This window comes from Diuraphis noxia, unplaced genomic scaffold (genome assembly GCF_037042655.1).
Source record: "Diuraphis noxia isolate RWA-SAM2 unplaced genomic scaffold, SU_Dnox_SAM2 contig0004, whole genome shotgun sequence".
NCBI classification, from domain to species: Eukaryota; Metazoa; Arthropoda; class Insecta; order Hemiptera; family Aphididae; genus Diuraphis; species Diuraphis noxia.
In genome coordinates, this window is record NW_028301714.1 from 49558355 (window position 1) to 49579093 (window position 20739).

General features: G+C 32.3%; 1 protein-coding gene across 2 annotated transcripts in view; it reads right to left on the minus strand.

Moving 5' to 3' along the window:
• Nucleotides 1-2830: 2830 nt before the first annotated feature.
• Nucleotides 2831-20739, minus strand: part of LOC107163466 (uncharacterized) — a 32016-nt gene continuing 14107 nt past the window's right edge. Inside the window, exons 1-2 of one of the 2 annotated variants that reach the window (XM_089226790.1) lie at nt 12026-12043; nt 2831-5870 (exon numbers count right to left, since the gene is read on the minus strand). In XM_089226790.1, coding sequence (XP_089082916.1) covers nt 4074-5864 — 1791 coding nt within the window. In that variant the 5' untranslated portion in view covers nt 5865-5870; nt 12026-12043 and the 3' untranslated portion in view covers nt 2831-4073. Of the gene's footprint in view, nt 5871-12025; nt 12044-20739 lie in introns of those variants that run through there. The other variant, XM_015510920.2, reaches the window with a different exon arrangement.

A 20739-nucleotide genomic window follows, 5' to 3' on the forward strand; every position in this document is an offset into this window, starting at 1 on the left:
ACTCACATACTGCGCGTGTACTAAACGTTTGATTGACAGCTTGAGTTGTATACATATAAACGTTCGATCGGGACTAAACGAGGAGTTCGTGTGTGGGTAAAGGAATAAAAAGCATTTTACACTTTCAAGAATTGAAAAAAAAAACTAGCGAACGAATCCTCTTACGCGGGTATTTGTATACTCTCTCTAAATATTATCATCCTTCAAACGATCTACATTCTAATTTATTCTCACTATATATAACATTATAATCTATACATCATCATAATTCATAGGCACTATATATAATAATATAATATGTGCTTTAGACGGTACAATATGCGTTTAACCACATTTATGAAGTAAATTTCAACCATACGAAACACCGTAAATTCATTCTGACTTTCGAAATTATTTTACTAAACAAGGGTTGCAGGCATTCGTATTAATTATATAGTTGGAGATAGATGATAATGTACCACCACGTAAAACGTGAGTATTTTAGATATACGCTGCAACAGTTTAATACTGAAAACCAGGAAATAAATAATAGGTACACGGCATAAATATTACTGATAGAAATAATTCACCGAGCATAATTGAATCAAAAGATGGATTTAAAAAAAAAAAAAACAACAACATATTATACATGAATATTACTTTATATTTTTTTACCCTATGTACGGACTTGTTACTTACCTTGAGATTTCATTATTATTTGAGGTCTCGTAGGATTTTTTTGCGTGTCCATTGCAGTCGCTCATACGTGTTGGTCATATTATATTGTCATTTCAAAACCGTATAAAAATACTTTTTTTTACGTCTATTACTGCAGACATAGACACTCTGATTAGTAGTTATCGTTGATCGTAAAATCGATAAACAATTCATTCTTATAGATTATACCTATATGGTGTATGAATATATGGTAAAAAATAAAATAATATATAATATTAAATACCCTATAAAGTGAATATCACGGTTGCGGAAAGACTCATCCGCCAACCGTAATAAAAGTATCCCCCTCACCTCGATCCGTTTGCAAGCAATATCATTTAATATATTACCGTATTAATTTTTTTTTATCATTATTTATTATCGTTTTGAGGATACCAGGATTATTACCAAACTCTTTGTGGATTTCCGTACACCTTTCTCCCGCGGTGAAATTACGACTTTCATTGTTTTATGTGCGTGGTTTGCACTCGCAGCTCACTAATGTTCGGACGCCCTGTGGATACGACCATGACGGATCGGCATCCGAATAATAATATATAATACAGTAAATTATTTTATACAACGTTAATCCATGCCCGACAAACCGCGATATTGTATCTAATAAGTAATAACTAATAAGCGTACGATGGATGACGGCGGCTGCATAGTAGCTGCAGCGTTGTAGTTTCTCATTAGGTATTTTCGTATAGTGCAGCTTGTATATTATAAATTATATAATATTATACTTTCAACGAACACTATCGTATTTGATTTTAATTAAAATATTTTCCGCCCACCACATTCGAAAATTTTTGTGTGCGACAAGCGTCACTTTACTATGCTATGTACGTTTACTACTTGTATGCTACATTATTATATGCTCACCGAACGAATTTTGAACCACTCCGCCGGAAAGAACTTAAAAGGAAGTAGCACCGCAATTAATGAACACATTTTGAATGATTAATGATGAACATATTATTAAAAATATAATTTGTATATATGTATATATTTAAGTGTAGGTATATGATAATATTATATTATTATAAAAGACGGAATTAAAGTGTCTAATGTATTATGTAATGTTTTCTAATGTTGGTATCTAGTTTTGTTCAAAAGACTGTTCTGTTATTATTTTTCGTATAGGTCCTCTTTTGAAATAGTATATTATATTTAAACTATATAATTAATTTAATGTGTTATAAATCTGAAACTTTTAAAAGTATACGATTTAAGACATAACATCTACCTATGTATAATCGGATTTTTTGACGAAAAAAAGTAGTAGATTTTTTCATTTTTACCGCATTAATAATAACGAAACCGTTGAAGCGTTGATTATATCATACGAATTGAACTACTTACTTTTGAAACTAGAATGCATTTTGTCATAAGCCATTAAATTATAAAGACTATCAAAATCAAACCGGACAAACGTGTATATTGTAAAATTAAAAATGCAATATTTCATTATTATTTTTGTTCATTAATTGTAAGTTATTTTTTTTTATGTCTGTTCAATTGTCAAGTTTTTTATTAGTCATAATTCATAATATTGACCTAACCATGCACTTTACCTATTGGCTATTATATATGTATATAACGCAAGTTAAATCCTTGTGAATCACAGTGCAATGTTACTGTCGTTTGATTTGATTGATTAGAATACTTTCAAAATCTTAAAAAATGTTTGTAGATACTTACTTTAAATTTGAAAACCAAATGTAGCTTAAAGTGACTTATTGCAGAATCAGAAAGTTTCAAAATGTGTCGTTGTTTTTATTTTAGATGACTTCCTGGATAAATTTATCAAGCGAACCCAATGGGCGTTATACCTATAGTAAATTATCGGAATATCTAGTTACGAAATCTGCATTTTTTTTTTTTATACGATCTTGGTTTAAGAAATAAGAATAGGTAGGTATATTGTATGCGAACCAGTATATAGCACATATATACCAGCCGGTTGATGTAATAATCCGGTTGTTGACAGATCATCGACATTGTTTATCATCGTACGTGGTTCACATGACTTCTTTTTAAGAAAAAAAAATGAAGAGAAGGGAAAAATACTTAGTGTTGGGTTGTTGGTTGTACCTGCATCGAAAATGTAATAAAAAATAAAAAACACATATTTTAATGACTGGTATAATGTTTATGTATATATTATTTTGTATTTACACAGCATAACTATACATGCACATTAAATTTTATAAATAAAAATTCAAACAATATCGATCCCAAAAAACACATGCAAATACTTAATAGTTGCAGCGGTGTCATCTTCTATATTATGTTATACAGAAAAAAAAACGTAATTGATAGATATAATAAGGAAATTCAGTTATACTTATTGTCTACAATTAAAATTTTGCGTATATAAGTTAACTTAATGTACAATTCAATAATATATGCGCCAGAAATGACGTATTATTTAGGTAATATAATATATTTATTATATATAAAATACGTTCATAAATAAAATATATTAATATTTCGTTTAATGAGCAACAATTTGAATAGTGAATAGCTTTACTAGAATATAACGCGAACGCGTAACGGGTAAGAGGGCGTAATATTCGTGAATGGCGTGTCGATAAAAATATATATATTATAACCGAATAGTAATTAATCGATCACATTCTTAAAACTAAAACAACAGTGACGTAATATTCAATATTATACTGATATATATTATAAATAGGTTTACGGTCACTCCGTTTTTGTCAGATTATTTCTTAGTATTAGAATAAACATACGTAGTATTTTAATGTCGTTTTCGTCCGTTTACTATCTTCCGACCGAAGATAAAACGATGAAACAATCAAAGATTTCCCACGTAAAAGGAAGTAGAGTAAATTAACGATGACTACAACATCATGTCGGGCCCCAGTTTACAAATGCCTTCAACGACGAAGACACGAACTTGACCTCTAAATACAATGACCAATGTGACGTGCAACCATAACGATTTATTAGATTTCGATTTGATGGTTGAGTTTTGACGATATTTAGAACGAAAAAATGTATGTTGCGGTGCTATATAATTATGTTAATCATTAAAAAAGGAGAAATAAGCTATTAATTAGACGCATAGTTTCAAACTATAAGAATGTTGAACAACAATTGACCATTTTTAAATCGAATCACCCTATAGTCAATGCTTTTACATATTGTGGTTATTATAGGTGCTGATGCAGACCAAAAACATATAGGTGAATTTGAGCAATTTTTCGGTAATATACTACGCCCTATTGCCCGATAGGCGGTCAGCGTGACCGGTTAAATCTATTGGTAACACAACGACGACTGACGTTCGATAACACAAATAAACTTTGTATATGGTACAATGAATCTATGGGGAAGGTGACGCCTAATTAATCGACTACTTGAACAGTGGCGTAGGCGCTAAACGTGACCTTTTTGGGTTCGTCGTAGGTATGTTGATAGAGTTGGCTCTTGTTGTTTTTCTTGATTACCGACTTGAGATGTCCGCCATTTTTAACCTGTTGTCTCTGCTGCTGGTGAAGTTGCTGCTGATAGAGCTGTTGCTGTTGCTGTTGTTGATGGTATTGGCTGTGTTGGTGATGTTGGTGTTGATGACTGAAGTATTGATAGAAGTTGGCGGTTACAGATTCACCGACGCTGTTGCGGCGCCGGAAAGCTACAGGTTGCAAGTCCTGTAGTGGTGGTGACTGATTACCAGAAGTTATCTCTCGGAGTTTGCCGAAGAACCGGTTACCGAACGATGACGGCTGCTGCTGTTCGATGTTCGGATACCTACTGAACGCCACTGGCGGAGGATGTGACGGTTGGACGGCGGCCAGTTGCAATGGATGTTGTTGCCGGCGACCCGGGCCTGTACTCCTGCTTCGAGTCCGACTGCTGGGCCTAGATGACCGCCTGTGTTGTTCATACCGACCGTCCAGCCTGTCGTAATCAGCCGTTGACCACAGTCGGTCTGAGACAACAGTTGATGGCGATTGGCCGGCGGGCGACTTGGTCGGTGACTCCTGGCCGGGCTTCCTTTCCGGTTCCGGGCTCGCTGGCGGCAACACGGCGCAATGGTTGACATTGACCCGAATGAACTGGCCCCTAACCACCTTCTGTTGCCGCCTATAGTCTTCGTTACTCCCGTCACTATTGTCCGGTTTCGCCTTGTATTTTCTTCTTTCCGGTCTCTGTGGTGGTGGCTCAATGTCACCGTCGGCATCGTCTCGGTCTTGGTTATCGTCTCCGTAGGATCGGTCTTTGTTCGTCGGTCTCGGAGATTCGGGTGTGCTTATGCTTATGATGCTTGACTGAGACGAGTCCCTGGAAGTTGAGTTAGCCACCGCGACCACAGGTCCTGCCGTCACTTCAATGTGCGTCACCCCGTCGGTGTCTGTCCGCTGCACCAGGTTGAATCGGTTTACTTCGGGCATAGCCGTCAGCGCTATGTTGCCATTGCTGACGCCCACTTTGCGCCTCTGTGACGACAATAGCCCACCGCCACCTGTTGCGTGGCCCACCCAAGGCTTCGGCTCCAACTTTATGCGCCTACTGTGCTCCTGGTACGCCCGGCACACGTCCTGTAGCTGGTTGTCCCGGCTCCGGACCACTATGGCTTCCAGGCCAGCAGATGGCGTCTTCCTGGTCTTGATTACCCATACTGCGATACCTGGTAGTGCAGCCGCATCTGTGTGACAGAACGCCACGTCAGTCAGCACATATGCCTCTCGACCAGATTCGTCGGCCACTTCTGTGGCGACCGTCACTGGTGCCTGCCCACCTCTGAGTGAAGCGGCGTCGGCGTCATCGCTGTCTTCTGAAACGCCACTGCTGTTGGCGCTGTCCGATGCCGCACCCGCCGCCGTCGACACAGCTGCCAACGTACCTGTCTTCCTCTTTGTGGGATCTTCGTATGAGCCTAGCGACGCTAAGTCCTCATCCGACTCAAAACCCTCGTCGTCTGGCCGCTTCCTCTGGTACGGGATGATCTCCAACCCACCGTCCCGACTGCATGCCACCGTACACCGACGTCCCGGTAGCCGACCACGCTGTTGCTGCTTCTTGCATAGCTGTCTAACCAGCGTGGCCAGGCTGTCCGAATCAGCAGATCCTTGGACGGGTCCTCGGCCAAGCAGCTCGCAGTCAGCCGTCGTTATGGTTGTTGTTGTCGCGCTCATCGTCACCTGAAACAACAAAATACCGTCATCAGTATAATACATGGATAAATAATACACAAGCTGCTAATGTATTTAAATTGATTCTTGGGTCATTTTATGGAATATATATTTTTTATACGACATTGCCCCTAATACAATAAATATAATTATAATAATATTGTTTAAATTTAAAAAAGTACATTTTGTTTGTTATAATATACTTCGTCCATATACATCTATTTAGGTACTTATTTTTAATATTTGGCCATTTGTTTTCTAATATTATTATCATTCTTATTTTTTATTTTTTATATTAATATTGCAATATTTATGCATGTATACACAATTTAATGGAATTGATATCAAATCAGAGTATTCTATAGTATGAAATATTATTTTTATCTATCACCAAATATCCATCTAGTTTGATTAAAATGTATTACAATTAATTATACATTTAAACATTGGACCGTAGTAGTTGTATCATATGGTTTGAAGTTAATTTCCAGTGGTTAGATTTTCATATAAAATAAATCAATTGTATTTCATTAATTAAGATCACGCATTGCAGTTTTTAATATTTAACACTCATAATATAGTTTAATATTATTATGTGATCGCAGTGGCAATCAGTTGACTCCCATACATGACGCCTGCAGCACCTAATGTTAATTTTATGAAGATTAAGTTTTGGTATAATTAATTTTAAACTGTTTAGGTGTTCTTCTGCAGTCGGTAATAATAAAAGAGAATGTGTCATTGGGCGGAGAATATATGTAAATAACCTTCGGGTGGTGATTGATCGGTAAGAGAGTGCCCCACCAGCGAATAGAACCGTGAAACGTACAACGGCCCACAGATAACCGTTGGTTTAGTCGGGAGGGGTTCTTGTTGTATCTGCGAAGGGTAAAGAAACTGGAAACTGGCACTGTTTTCCAGTGACCCAGAACAGCATAGAGTAATTTGTAAAAAATGTATACTGACAGTGGTTTCTATCAATTTAAACATTTTTCAAATTCCCAATGATGCGCTTTAAATTGTTATGACCAATAGATGAGTTCCATAATATATATAATATATAATTAATGAGTACACGAGTTTGAAATGTACGAGCGATAATCATGAAACGTGTTATGGTCTAAAATTTAAAATAAATCCAATTTCTCCAAATGTATTAAAAAATTAAGTGTAATAAATTGCTTCCTTGCTTTCTTGTAAACACATAGTTAAATATACAGTAAATATATTTTTATGAATAAATGATGTAAATTAAATTTGTATTTTAAAGCAAAAACATAACAAATAGCTATGAAGTCTTACAATCAACAAAATAACAATTGAATGTATTATTACTAGGTACCTATATGTAATAAAAATATTTGTCTAATGTCTAATAACATATATACATATATATGGGTTTTTATGTGTACTAGATTTATAGCTATAATACATGGTATACATGTAATCAACATTTTGTTGCATTCAAATTCAAACGACTCTATATAGTTTGCTACATTTACTTTTTATGATGTTATATATTATAATTATTCACTGCATGATGGCTAGTAACTATATTTTAAAATATTTGTGTGATTTCTTAATATATAGTATTAAACACATATAAACGATTTACACTGCAGGTTATCAGATGAGTATAGGTTATCGGAAATAGTCACATTTGAAAATAGATCATATTATATTGCAGACAGTTAGTCGGACCTGGATCAAAGCAACGGTATTGACTTGGATGTAATGCCATTAAGTCTCCATACTCGGCCATAACTACATTTCGATGATAGGTCACAAACACGAGTAAACATCACAGTGGTATTCCATTTTGGTATTCGTACATCTTCCTTTCTGGTTGACATTTTTATTTGTATTAGTCGGATGAATCTTTTCTGTTTGTTTAATGGATAAAAAAAAACGCGTTTCGAAATACTTTTTAACCAGACGACAGTTTAATTACTGTTTAAACTGGAACGTTATGCAATGCCGTTACAAAAAACAAATGCATGGATCTACCTATATACCATAATATTCTCTCTCTCTTACACTAGCTGTCTCTCTTGATCTTTCTCTGTCCGTTTATTTGTAGGTGTGACCAAAAGTAAGCCATCGGTTGTTTACCGAGAAACGTATTATATTACACACGTTAAACCTGACTGACTAAGTCCACGATTATATTTACGTAAATATTTAATTATTTAACATTTGATACGTTCGTTGAAGTCTCCAATCAGTATTTATAGGTACGTGAGTTAAAACTACTTATATAGTAGAGTCTGACGTCATCCGGAACAATATTGGAGGGAAACCCCTAGAATATAGGTTCTTATTGTATTGCAATACTTGCCTTCTATACATATTACAATAGTATTTGCTTTTGTTCACATTTAAATTTCATTGAAAACATTATTGGTTTCCCTAATATTCCTGCAAAAATGATTTGGAGACGGATAAAATACACTATAATACTGGTTTAAACACTTAGTTTTCGAACACACTAGGAATGCGATAGGGAGTCAACTATTTGTGTGCAAAAAACTAGAGAAAGTATTACGCGTATTCGGTTTACCTAGTGCAGTGTGCAGACAAAAATGCATCAGCCACAGATTTCCATTAACGAACAATATGTTCTTGGGTCAAGTTTTTTGTGGTGTTCGTGGTCTTATGTGTGTCTAAAAATACGACGAGTGTAGATATATTGAACTAAAAAAATTAAAGTAAATTACACTTACAGACTAAAGAGCGTTATTGCGATACTTATATTTATAATACTGTATTTATATTAAAACGATTTCTCCATTTGTGTTTACAAAAATCGGACCGTAGTCATCCGACGTACTAACAATGCGATGTTGGAGGTCAAAAAGTATCATGAAAAGAACGATCCAAAACGAATCATGTGCGTATACTAATTCTCCAAGACTCATCATTTGTCAATAACGCTTCCTAACGATTAATTTTGGGACACCAATGGAGGCCGTATTCTACTTTTAAAGATAACGCTCATAATCAGATTTTAATCGGTCATACTGTTTATTTAAAGATTAACATTATAAGCATGGCATTGCAATCATCCGTTCTACATCATAGGTCTCTTCAGAATATTAAGAACGATCAAAATCAGTCAAACCAGATTAAGAACATTATTTGTTGTAGTAGGTACAGTATACTGTACGTGTATGTATGAATAAAAAACAACTATCGATGGAAAATTGTAATTTATCGATCGATAACATTTTAACTGCATCATAAACCGATCTTTCGTCTAGTAAAATTTGTATAAAACTAAACGCATACCTATCGCCTATATAATATGCACACTGCTGTACAGAGTTTACAACAATTTTAAGCGTAAAAGTTTATTACCTATATGTATGCGTATAATAAAATATAAGTTTTTCAAATGCATTGATATATAGCAAGATTATTATTCTAGTATGCAATATAATTCTCGTATCTAGAGATCATATTATAAGTAATGTGATTCAAGGAACTACGATGATGGCGAGTGTAAATAAATTTAAAACGAAAACATCGACTAAAGTTCTGTGGCGGTCGAGTTTTATCGACTGCGATATGCCTATATACATCATAATATTTATTATGCTAAACGATTCATATTATAGACACAATAGTATTGTTCGTTTATCACGAAATCACTTTCGTCGTTGCTTATTATATCGACCACCTATTATAAACCATATTAAGTCGACGAGATTGCGACACGGCTATCTTCTTCTTGTTGTACTTCTTACGTCGTGATCCATCCGCTTTCGTCGTGTCATCAACGAAATAGATGTCTTCAGAGTGACGTTATACAATGTTACGGCTGTGTTCTCGTTTTATTTTTTCACTTTTATTATTTTAAGTAATAAATGACCCGTGAACACAGTGCTCACGAAATCGTCACACACATATAGTCCGAAGGTTCTTAAATTGCTCTTGTTTAATTTTTATTTTTTCGAGCAATATGCTCACATACGCTCTATAAATGGCTTAGAATTTGTGTCGTAATTTCGTCACCATGTACAAACACTCGTAATTAGCCATAATTGTTCATATATCCTGTTCATAGCCCACCATGTTAGTATGTTACGCCATCATCTGAATAATAATTATACACCGTAAACCAGTACAGATTCATAATAAGCGATCTGTAATATTATCACCAGAATCGGGTTGATATGATAAATCGACCGTGTTGAACTCGTATTAATTACAATACGCACTCTACTATAGTAATATTATGTTCAACGTTGAGCCGAAGATTTGAAAACAATAATTTGTTTATATCGTCTCATAACGATGACACAATATTCCTGTACGATGATTGTATACATAGTTATATAGGTAGGAACAGAAAACATAGACATTACGTTACCTACTAATATTTCTAGTATTTCCACCTGCAAGCTGTTTAAGATGGTAGTTATTATAAAATAAAATACTTCACATAGTAGAAGATACGAATATACTTGTATTTGAAATAACGAATGTTTATATGAACTTACGATCACTCGTGTAAACAATATTTAACAATAGATTTTTATTAGGCATCTAAAGATTTAAAATGTATACAAAACCTAAAGTGTGAATTGTATAAAAAAAGCATTAGAAAGTGTTAGCGATGTCAAAAAAAAAGATAAATAATCATCTAGGCCCACACACAAAGTAACCTGTCGACAAAGATTCGTCCAAATTGTGAAATTTGCGTAATTGCGTATTATTGTGGCTTATGTTAACCTTTTACGTACGATCGTAAACTGAACTATGAGTTTTATGTATTTAATATCCATAATTTACGTGTAATTTTACGGTTCTGTCCATAAGAATATATGAACTATTTTCAGATTAAATTAAGAGAGTAAACATTTTAAGTTTTATTATTATCATAAATGTAATTTTTAGGAATATTTAAGGATTGTATTTTAGTAAATACAATTTATTTTATAAAATATATAAGATGTGTAACTTAAATCTTATTTGTCAAAACTCACAACGAATTAATAATTTAATATATAAAGCAGCTTTATTCAATTCGAAATATGCATAGACATATTTTATTCGATTGTCTTTGGACACTTGCCATTGAGTCACATTTAATATTCACCCATGTTATGTTAATAATACACAAAATATTTGGACGTGTTCAATGAATAATATCTTAACACTGAGTTTATTTTAGTTTATTTTAATTCGCATAATTTTTTCCATCGTGATTGTTTTATTTTTAAATTATTATTTTTTAAATGATATTCTCAGAGTCTTTATATAAGAAAAAAACTGTTATATAATATGTTTGGTGGTATTTTAGCCGTTTGATTTTTCTTATAAAATAATTTAAGGTTAAATCTTATTTATAAGAATAAATTTGATCTGTTGGCTAGTGTAGGGGTTTTAAATTCGATAACCTACCATTTTGGAATGTCTACTCAATTTGACTTTCATCTAGTCAAAATCGGATGTGGAATTAGATATCTGATTTTCTGTATTATAAACATATACCATTATTATTAATATGACTTACAATTTATGACTTATGAGTACCTATAGTGCACTGCACTTGGACAACAAACAGTTTATATTTTTTCGAATACAATTTGAATTATATTTTTGCGATACACAATAAACATCACTCTTATTTCAGATATTTGTTTATAGTTGTTTAAATTGTATAGGTAAAGAGAAAACAATATGAAGTTTCTGCTGTATAAATAAAAATAAGAAATAAATGTATGTTGTGAAAGTTCGGCATACTTATAACTACTGGCGGCGACAACGTGACTGTAAATACATATTTTATGATCAAAATGATACTGAACTTTTTTTTTCTAACCACCGGTAAACCTTTGCGGACTAACAAAGACGCAAATATTAATTCAAATCGGTTATTTCACTGGACGGTTATCACCACTAACATCTAAGGCGTTGTGCGCTTGTACTTACAATATAAAATATATACTGTAACTACTAACTATATTCAAGCTCAATGCTTAATTCAGCGAGTACGATTTCCTACAACAATATTGTTGCGAATTTATAATACACGTTATTCTTTACTCTTTGTACTAGACGGGCTGCGTGTCGAGTGCATGGCATAATATCATTGTGTACGCGCGATAGGAAGCGAGTCTAATTTTCAGTCGGACCGGAAACAATAATATTATCGTTACTTGTGTTACTACAACAGGTGTAATCGTCAACGTCGCCGTCGTCGTTGTTGACGTCCAGGAATCCCAACCAACAGCCTACATTTCCGGAGTGGATTTGTGCAGTCCGTCGCTAAACGATTCATCAAACGTGACCTTGTACCAGTTTCACGATCGGCGATCATCGACTCCCTCTTCCCTTCCCCTCAAAAACATACACACACACACACACACGCGTACGAACACATACCTGAGTTGGAAAAGAGTCGTATGAGTAACAGATTTTTACCTTTGGCGGGGTTCAACACTTGCACTCACAAATTATAACAAAATATGTATATATATAATATATATATACTGTGGTTAATGGATTAAACCGACTGGTGGCAAGACCGGAAATGTGTAATTGATAAAACGAAGACACAATATCTAAACACGATGCAGGCTGGCCGTTAAAAAAGTCTCGGGCTGCCCGTGTTAGATTTGGATTTATCGTTCAGACGACACGTACACGTGTCGAGTACCTATCATTTTGGTTCTTTTCAAACCCCATTATCGTTTTCATACTATACAACAACATTATATATATATATATATATATATCATATTAGAGTACGGTATTGGTTGGCACATGCACTTTCTAAACAACGTGAATATACATAGAGATAAACCTACACGCGTTAACAAATTAACGCCATTAAAATCACATTTGTGCAGTCGATGAGGTATTATTTTTATTATTATTATTTGGCTGCATAGAGTACAGGTAGAATTAGATATATCTGCCACAGTGAAGACAGCACGGTTGTCAAATTTCCAGCTCAAACCACGTCTTCGTTTCTGTCCCAATGTCCGGCTTACGACTTACGGTCGAACAAACCATATTGTATAATAAGCTGACTGCACAATAGAAAAATGTGAGTGTGACCATAATAATATGCTAGTTTAAAGTCTGGAATCCTGATTTAGATGATTAACATCCATCCTATAGCCCTCGTAACAAGTGGCATATTAAAGCTGAACTTTCCTATAATGATAACAGCCAAAACGTTCGTTTAAGTATCGATAGAGATATCGCCAATGTCGAAAGAGACTACCTAATTATACATATGAGTAGAAGAATAAAAATATAATTTTAATGATACATTTAAATTTAAGTATTGTTTTTAGTTGTTTACGCATTTTCTGATTGATTTCTCATAAGTTATAAGTGAAGGTTTGTACATTTTCATCCAATATATTTATTAGGTTTATGTAACTTTTAAAGTTATTTAATTTTTTGTTAGGTTTTTTAAAATATTATCTATGTAACAGTACAGTTAAATATTTGTGTAAGGTGCTTCACCACCCTATAACCATTGCCACTGACGTCCATAGTTTTGGCATTCAGCAGCAGGAACAAATAGCCGTCATACCTATAATACCTAATATTGAATCCATTAATATTTATAGAAAGAACAAACTATATGCAACTAACTTCTGCGCAGCACAGTATATCATGTAGGTTTTTTAAATTTATCTGAAATTATTTGTGTATTGTGTTCAGGTGAAAAAAAAATACCATTTGTTCAAACACATGCTGCATGCATTTTTTTAGGCAATATTTGAATAGCGAAGATACTGGCTGTAAAATAAATTTGAATGTGTAGTTAAACGAGTGATGTGCGTTAAGACTACGTCGTTTTTATGTTTTCTGAAGACATAATATTTTTATCTACATATTATGTTAGTCGTTAGACATTGAATATTCGCCGTTCGAACGCATCACATTATAATATTTGTATAATAGAGCACATAAAATATAATTTAATACCAAACAGATATTAGATACGATAGAATTTGTAAATTTGTTATCGTATTGAAATCGCCAGCGCATAAAGCGCATAATAATATATAAAACGACCTACTTAAAAGTGATACAAATAATGTGTCCGATAAGCGTTTTCATATGGCAAAGAAAAAATCCAGTAGCTTCAACAAGTGTACTGTAATAACATACCATAATATACTATAGTATTACCTACATTTCGTTATGTGCAAATGGTTAAAACAATGTTCGACAATAAAAATTCGTAATTCATAAAATTATGTTAACACTACAATTTGCAAGCAGTTAACGTATTGTTACTTACTGTTTTATTTAGCAGAATATATATTATTATTAAATAAACATGATGTTATCAAGCATTAAAAATCTCATGTTCCAGTGATACGCCCATGATACGTCACAGAAGACAATTGAATATTCTTTGTATATATTATATAATAGTAATAATTTTAAAACCATATAGAGTTACAAACAATACGTTTTTTAATTTTTTTAGTTAACAAGATACTAACTAATTTTTGCCAAGTATAATAGTTTCACTTGTTAAAACAATAAACAATAAACAATTAAAAAAAAAAATAATAATATACGAGTAACTATCTGAATCATAGTTTTAATCGGATTTTATTAAATACCTCTGTACAGCGTACCTATACAGTATACATATTATAATGAAAAAAATAAGTCAATTGTTTTTCGACTTCTAATTCGATATCAGAAAGTTAAAGGAGGAATGTACATGGCGTATCCTGCATGCACGAAAAATTATAAAATACTACAATGCATTTTATGTTTTCTGTCGTTTCACTGTTATCTTCTATGAACACATCAATCTAAATAATTTTTTGATTCATTTTTAACGCAGACAATAAGTGCATAGTGCGAGTGAATGAACAGAAAATGTAATATGTGAGGTCTGGGTCTCGTCTGCTTTTGATTTCATATGTGGTACGTGTTTATCAAATTCTTCTGTACCATATTAAATCCTTTCCAAATTACATTCCTGGATGAAATAAACTACACACTATGTAATTTTAGGCGTTTTGATAGGTTTCACAGCAATCACTTTTTAAATACATTAAAGTTACAAAATTATCGTATACTGCCATTGAATATCACGGTTTACTGAATTTATTGTCTTAGCAATCAACACTGCATTGAACTTTCTGCTCATGTCGTTTTTAAAATATTTGCTTACACTCTACGCCTATTTAATAAACGACGATACTAATTACAATTTGACATCAAAATATTTTTTGAAATAAATGTTTTTTATTATTAGAATTTTTAAGGGAGAAATTAGGTACTCGCTCTACAGTAAAGTTAGTAGATGTCAAGTGAACCTCATCATTGAGAAGTAAGTCACTGTAATCTAAAAGAACTTATTGTAAACATTTGGTAAAACTTAAAATATTTATTTATGATTATTTTTGTTTTTTAATTATTACAATAAAATTAGATAATTGATTGGTGATAAATTGCTATTTAAGCGTGAATCTACTGAAAAACTGAAAAACTGATTTTGTATACAAATTCATGACTTTCCTCAATTTAAACTTTTTGTTTTTCTTAGTCATTCTTAAAAGTAATTTTTTTTGTGTAAACCACTTCAAAAGTTATGATAAACACAAAAATTTAAAAAAGAAAATACAAAATTAGAATATACAATATAGTATATGTATTTATAAACGATAGTGATTATTTATAAGCCAATATTCAAAACCTATTATGCTATTAAGTTATGAAAACTGCATCCAAATAATTATATAGCGATACCCCGGACACACAGCCATACTATATTGTGTTATTTTTTAGAATATGTTGACATTTGACGGAATGAGAATCAACTTTAATCATCATACAATACATAGAACAAAAATATATTTTGTGTATATATTATGTACTATACATGTATGAATTTAAGACCGTTAGGAATAGAATAGCTATGCTTTTAACGCCGTATACGGATTTATTGTAGAGGTATTTTAAACGGTATTACCAGTATTTCCAGTAATACACGACGGTTCGCAAATGCAGACAAAAATCCACGAAGAGTTATCGATACCGATCAGGAATAAAGTATTATTTCATTATCGAACAAATTGTCATTCGATTTGTTATACAATTCTTTAGGATAAAATATGTCCCAGAGGATAACTATATGTTCGTATAAACTGATCTCCACGAAGATAAAATTTCCAATAATCGTATGTAAATGTTGAATTGTGAAAGATGAGTTGTCATATTTTTCATTGTTTAATAGGAAAAAAGTTGATTTCCTGCAAAATTGTGTTTTTGAATCATTCGTGACACATACCACGAAAAAAATATATTCTTGATTTACCGACGGTAAAAATCTTAAGTAGCAAATACATAAATAAAATCCACTAAATCAAAATATTTCTATTTACGATTTACAAACAAAAATAATTAATATATGAAGTGTTTTACAAAATATTTTATTTGAATCAATTTATCATGAAAAAGTATTACAAAAGTTTATCAATTCATATAGATGCAAGTATAGTGACAGTACTATATATATTTTATTGGATTATTTAATCGATAAACCTATACCTAGTAAACCTACAATTAATTGTCTATACCTACTTGTTCAACTTAATAAATTTACTTAATACTATGTTTATTGACTGAAAACCAAATGCACAACACGCGTACAAAGTAAAAACGAATTAAAATAAATTTGAAGGTTTGTATTTTTTTAGTTTAAAAAATGTTTGGTTTTACTAAAATAAAAAATAAAAACTGGTTCAGTACTGATGTGTTTCAAAATATGCAGTCACTTTTAGACTAAACTACTAATTTTCTCCAATCTACACTCGAGATTAAATAAAATATACAGTATTAAAGCACCATTAACATATGAATAAACATATAGCAATTATTATATTGGGGAAATTTTCAAATATTTGGTGTGATTTTTAATGATTTAATGATATATTTTCAAAACCACGTATATATTTTATTTTTAATACGATAGTTTAGGTATACTTATTCACTCGAAAGCGATCTACTACCATAAATACTGGTGTACTGGCATTTATTATAAATTATAATAATATGTAGGTACCTACAAAGCATTTTAAATATTTTAATTCGATAATTTCACCCCATATAACCTAGCCGTTTATGGAAGTAACATAATACGCGCACTATTTATCACCAATAATATTGTCACGATCCGTTCGAGCACGAGAATTAAATTTCAAATTTATTCACGACGATATGTAAAGTGCCATATATTATTATTATATAGCATATCAGAGTTATCAGATATAAAACAGTACAATTTGCCTTTAAAAAATGTAAAGCGCGTACGCGTGTACCACACTGCAACGGACATGCAATCTATTCGAATATTATAATAAATGAGGGCGACGGCAAAAAATGAAAGTGATATATTTTCTCTCTTGATTGCAGGATATCCGTCGACGGTCACGAATAAAGTATGCGCGTACGTTCATAAATACGATTCGCGAATCTCCAGGAATTTCGAAAGAGCTTATTTGGTGCTTACGGGGTAGTTTCTGAAACCACTCCATGCGGAGGATTTTAAGACAATTTGTTCGATTTGGATTATGCTGCTGCGAGTAGGTACGTATAATGCGTTATGCGTATATTTTTAAAATCAAAATTTAAGATTATGTTAAAAAATCTATATTATATATTATATGAACAGATCGTAAGCAAAACGCGAATATTACTTTTATTGTAGGTGTCCGACTGCTCGGAAGCCATCATAATATAACAAGGACACAATCATCGAGAATAAATAAGTATAATAAGTAATAACTAATAAGTATAATATGTATAATATAACATACAGATAGGCCAGGCTCTTCGTCAGGCCACTTATGAACGATGTAATAAATAATTACGCATAATATCGTTTGTCCACGACGTTCGTAATAATAATAATATTATTACGATATTGTCTCGACGGCAGTGATGGTGGGTAGCGGCGGAAGCGGTGGTCGTGGACGAGCACTTCCGTCCAGTTCCAGTATAGGATTTCCGCAACGACTCGATCGGACTGAGCGAGTCTAAATCCTGACCACGGCGGATGTGACGACGATCAAACAACGTTCGTCACGTCGTCGTACACTATTGTATCCGTAAATGTATAATACGCGTATATTATATTATAATATGTATATACAGAACCGAAATAATGCGTCGTAAATAAGTACATCGCAATCGAGTTCCGATTGTTACCCGCCACCATCTCCGCTGTTTTTTTCCCCCTCTTCGCCACAGGGTCTGCATGTGCATACACAATGATGATGAACGACAGAAGGTAATTGAAGTTTAAACGTGTGCCGGTGAAGAAAAAAAACATTATTATTTTTACTATCAATTACCATCGTTTTATCGGGTCGTAACATTATTGCCACGTGTATTTACGTCAAATATTATCGTGTACCTACGACAAATGTGCAAGCACGTACCTATATAATATACAAAATATTATTATGTGTTTAAAAGCGAATACGCGCGGACTCTGGCATGGGAAGGAGGCCAGTGTGTCCGAAGCCTACATTCCGACGCAGACGGCGGTCGTCGGTCTTTCACCGGAGCCGGTGGACACGCGCGAGTTGTATTATTTCTTTTTTTATCATTTTCGTAAAAATATGTTTTAACCGATAAAGACGGACACTCACCGCCACTTTTAACCCACACGGGCTTTTAACCGTAAAAAGATGTCCATACGATGACTGCGTAAACAGGCACTGTGCATAATATGTTTTTCTACACTATGAGTATTATTATTATAAAATAATATCGAGGCAATATTCGCGTCGAATATATTATTTTTTCAGTCGTTTCACGGGCATGACAAAACTGTCACCGAGTAACTTATAATGACATGCACAAGTTTAAATTTTGTTTGTGTTCGAACCAATAAAAATGCATTTCTACCAACGATGACGACAAAACTGTTAAATAATATTATACATAGGTACAGTCTCGTTTAATTACAATTGAACGTTTATGCAGTTAACATTGATAAACTCATTTCATTTATTTTATTGTTTAACGTTAAGTTAAACGAAAAAAAAAATACAGGCACCTATGCTTAATCAACGTAATATTAATTTTTCCGGAATTGAGTGACTCTTCCATATTCTAACGATATTATACTTAATAACTGATTAGTATATAATAAGTACCTATACCTAATAACTAGGTAAGCTTATTAGTTATTAAGCTTTAGTTTTCGTCCAATTAATTATCATTATTTTATATTGCCATAATATTCGGCAACTTATGTAATTAAATGAATACTCAGTAGTCAGGACAATTAGTAAATGGTATATTAATTAGTATTATTAATTGTCACGTTACCTACCTTGAACTTATTTTGAACGTTTGTCCTTCGTTGATACAAATTATGGCCAAAACATAGTATACAAACAATCAATTAAGTTAATTATGATTGGGCCATCTATACAAAATGGTCTTGATTAATTATAATTGAACTATGTACCATAAAATTGATATTATTAAAAAAAAAATAAATAGTATCAGTTAATATTGATATTTATTGTTAGAACTTATAGTTACAATTAAATATTTATATTATTATAACCCATCAGTACTCGTTCATTATTTGAAAATTGATGTGGGACGGATTCAAATACATCTTAGTCTTATAAAAACGGTGTACCTATCTATCGTAAAACCTAGTTTCAAAGTCATGCACGATGCACTAAAAAAAAAAAAAAAAACATCGAAGTACAGCGAAGTCGTGATATTATTCTTATGTTTGTCAATCTTTAATTGACACATACACACGAATTACATTCATAGTGTATGACACTGTAAGATTAGGTATAGGTATAATATAATGAAAAGTAAATAGTGTATATAGGTAGGTACATTATTATTATAATTAATAATATTATCATACGTCTATGGACTATGCATGCATTGCGTATGAATCGCGTGACCATCTATGGGGGTTCCGTTCACGTTGATTGGGAACCAACGACATAGGTCTTTTCAATTTTTTTTCTCCAAACAACAATAATTTTTTTAGATAATTTTACTTAAATTTTACTTGAATTTTACTAGATTTCTATTCTTACTTAAACAAACAAAATTCATATTAACACATAATATGTATAACAGTCTTACCAAGTATTACTGTCAATAAAAAGGAATACACTATTGTATAATAATCAAAAATCAATAAGTATATTTAAACAATTAATTTCATTTAATACGTCTTGATTCTCATTTTAATTTTATGTCCTTGTATTTTAAAAAAGAACAATTTAAACATTCATAGTTGTATGTTAGAAAAATCAAAGATTAGGCACAACCGTACGGGTATAAATTAAATGAGTATAATTTTTTTTTTTGTATTCAAAATATTAACATATATGTATTTTATAAAAGAAAAAAAAGGTATCCGCTGTAATTAATAGACAAAAAAAATTGCAGTGATTCACATACCTAGTAGTAATTTTGTTCAAAAATATATTATTATTCATTGTAAATCATAAAATAACAACAGCAAATTATTAGTAATAATATTACGAATAATTATTCATAGCGTGTACCTACATACATAATATTATGTATTGTGACAATAATAATAATAATATCACTATTTATAAAATATTAAACTTATACACGTAGACGTAAATGTTAGTAATGTAATAATATTATTATATCAATAACTGAACAAATTTTCTGTGGTTCCGTCGGATGTGAACGTTTTTAGTTGTTTTCGTAACCATAATGTGTAATTTTGAATTTGTAATATTTATATCACATAAATTATACCACTAAAAATAACAATTTTTGAGCCTCAGAATTAACCATTAACCAAATACAAATATACCACAATTCGATTCGCGTGATTTTCACCCAATTCGTGTTC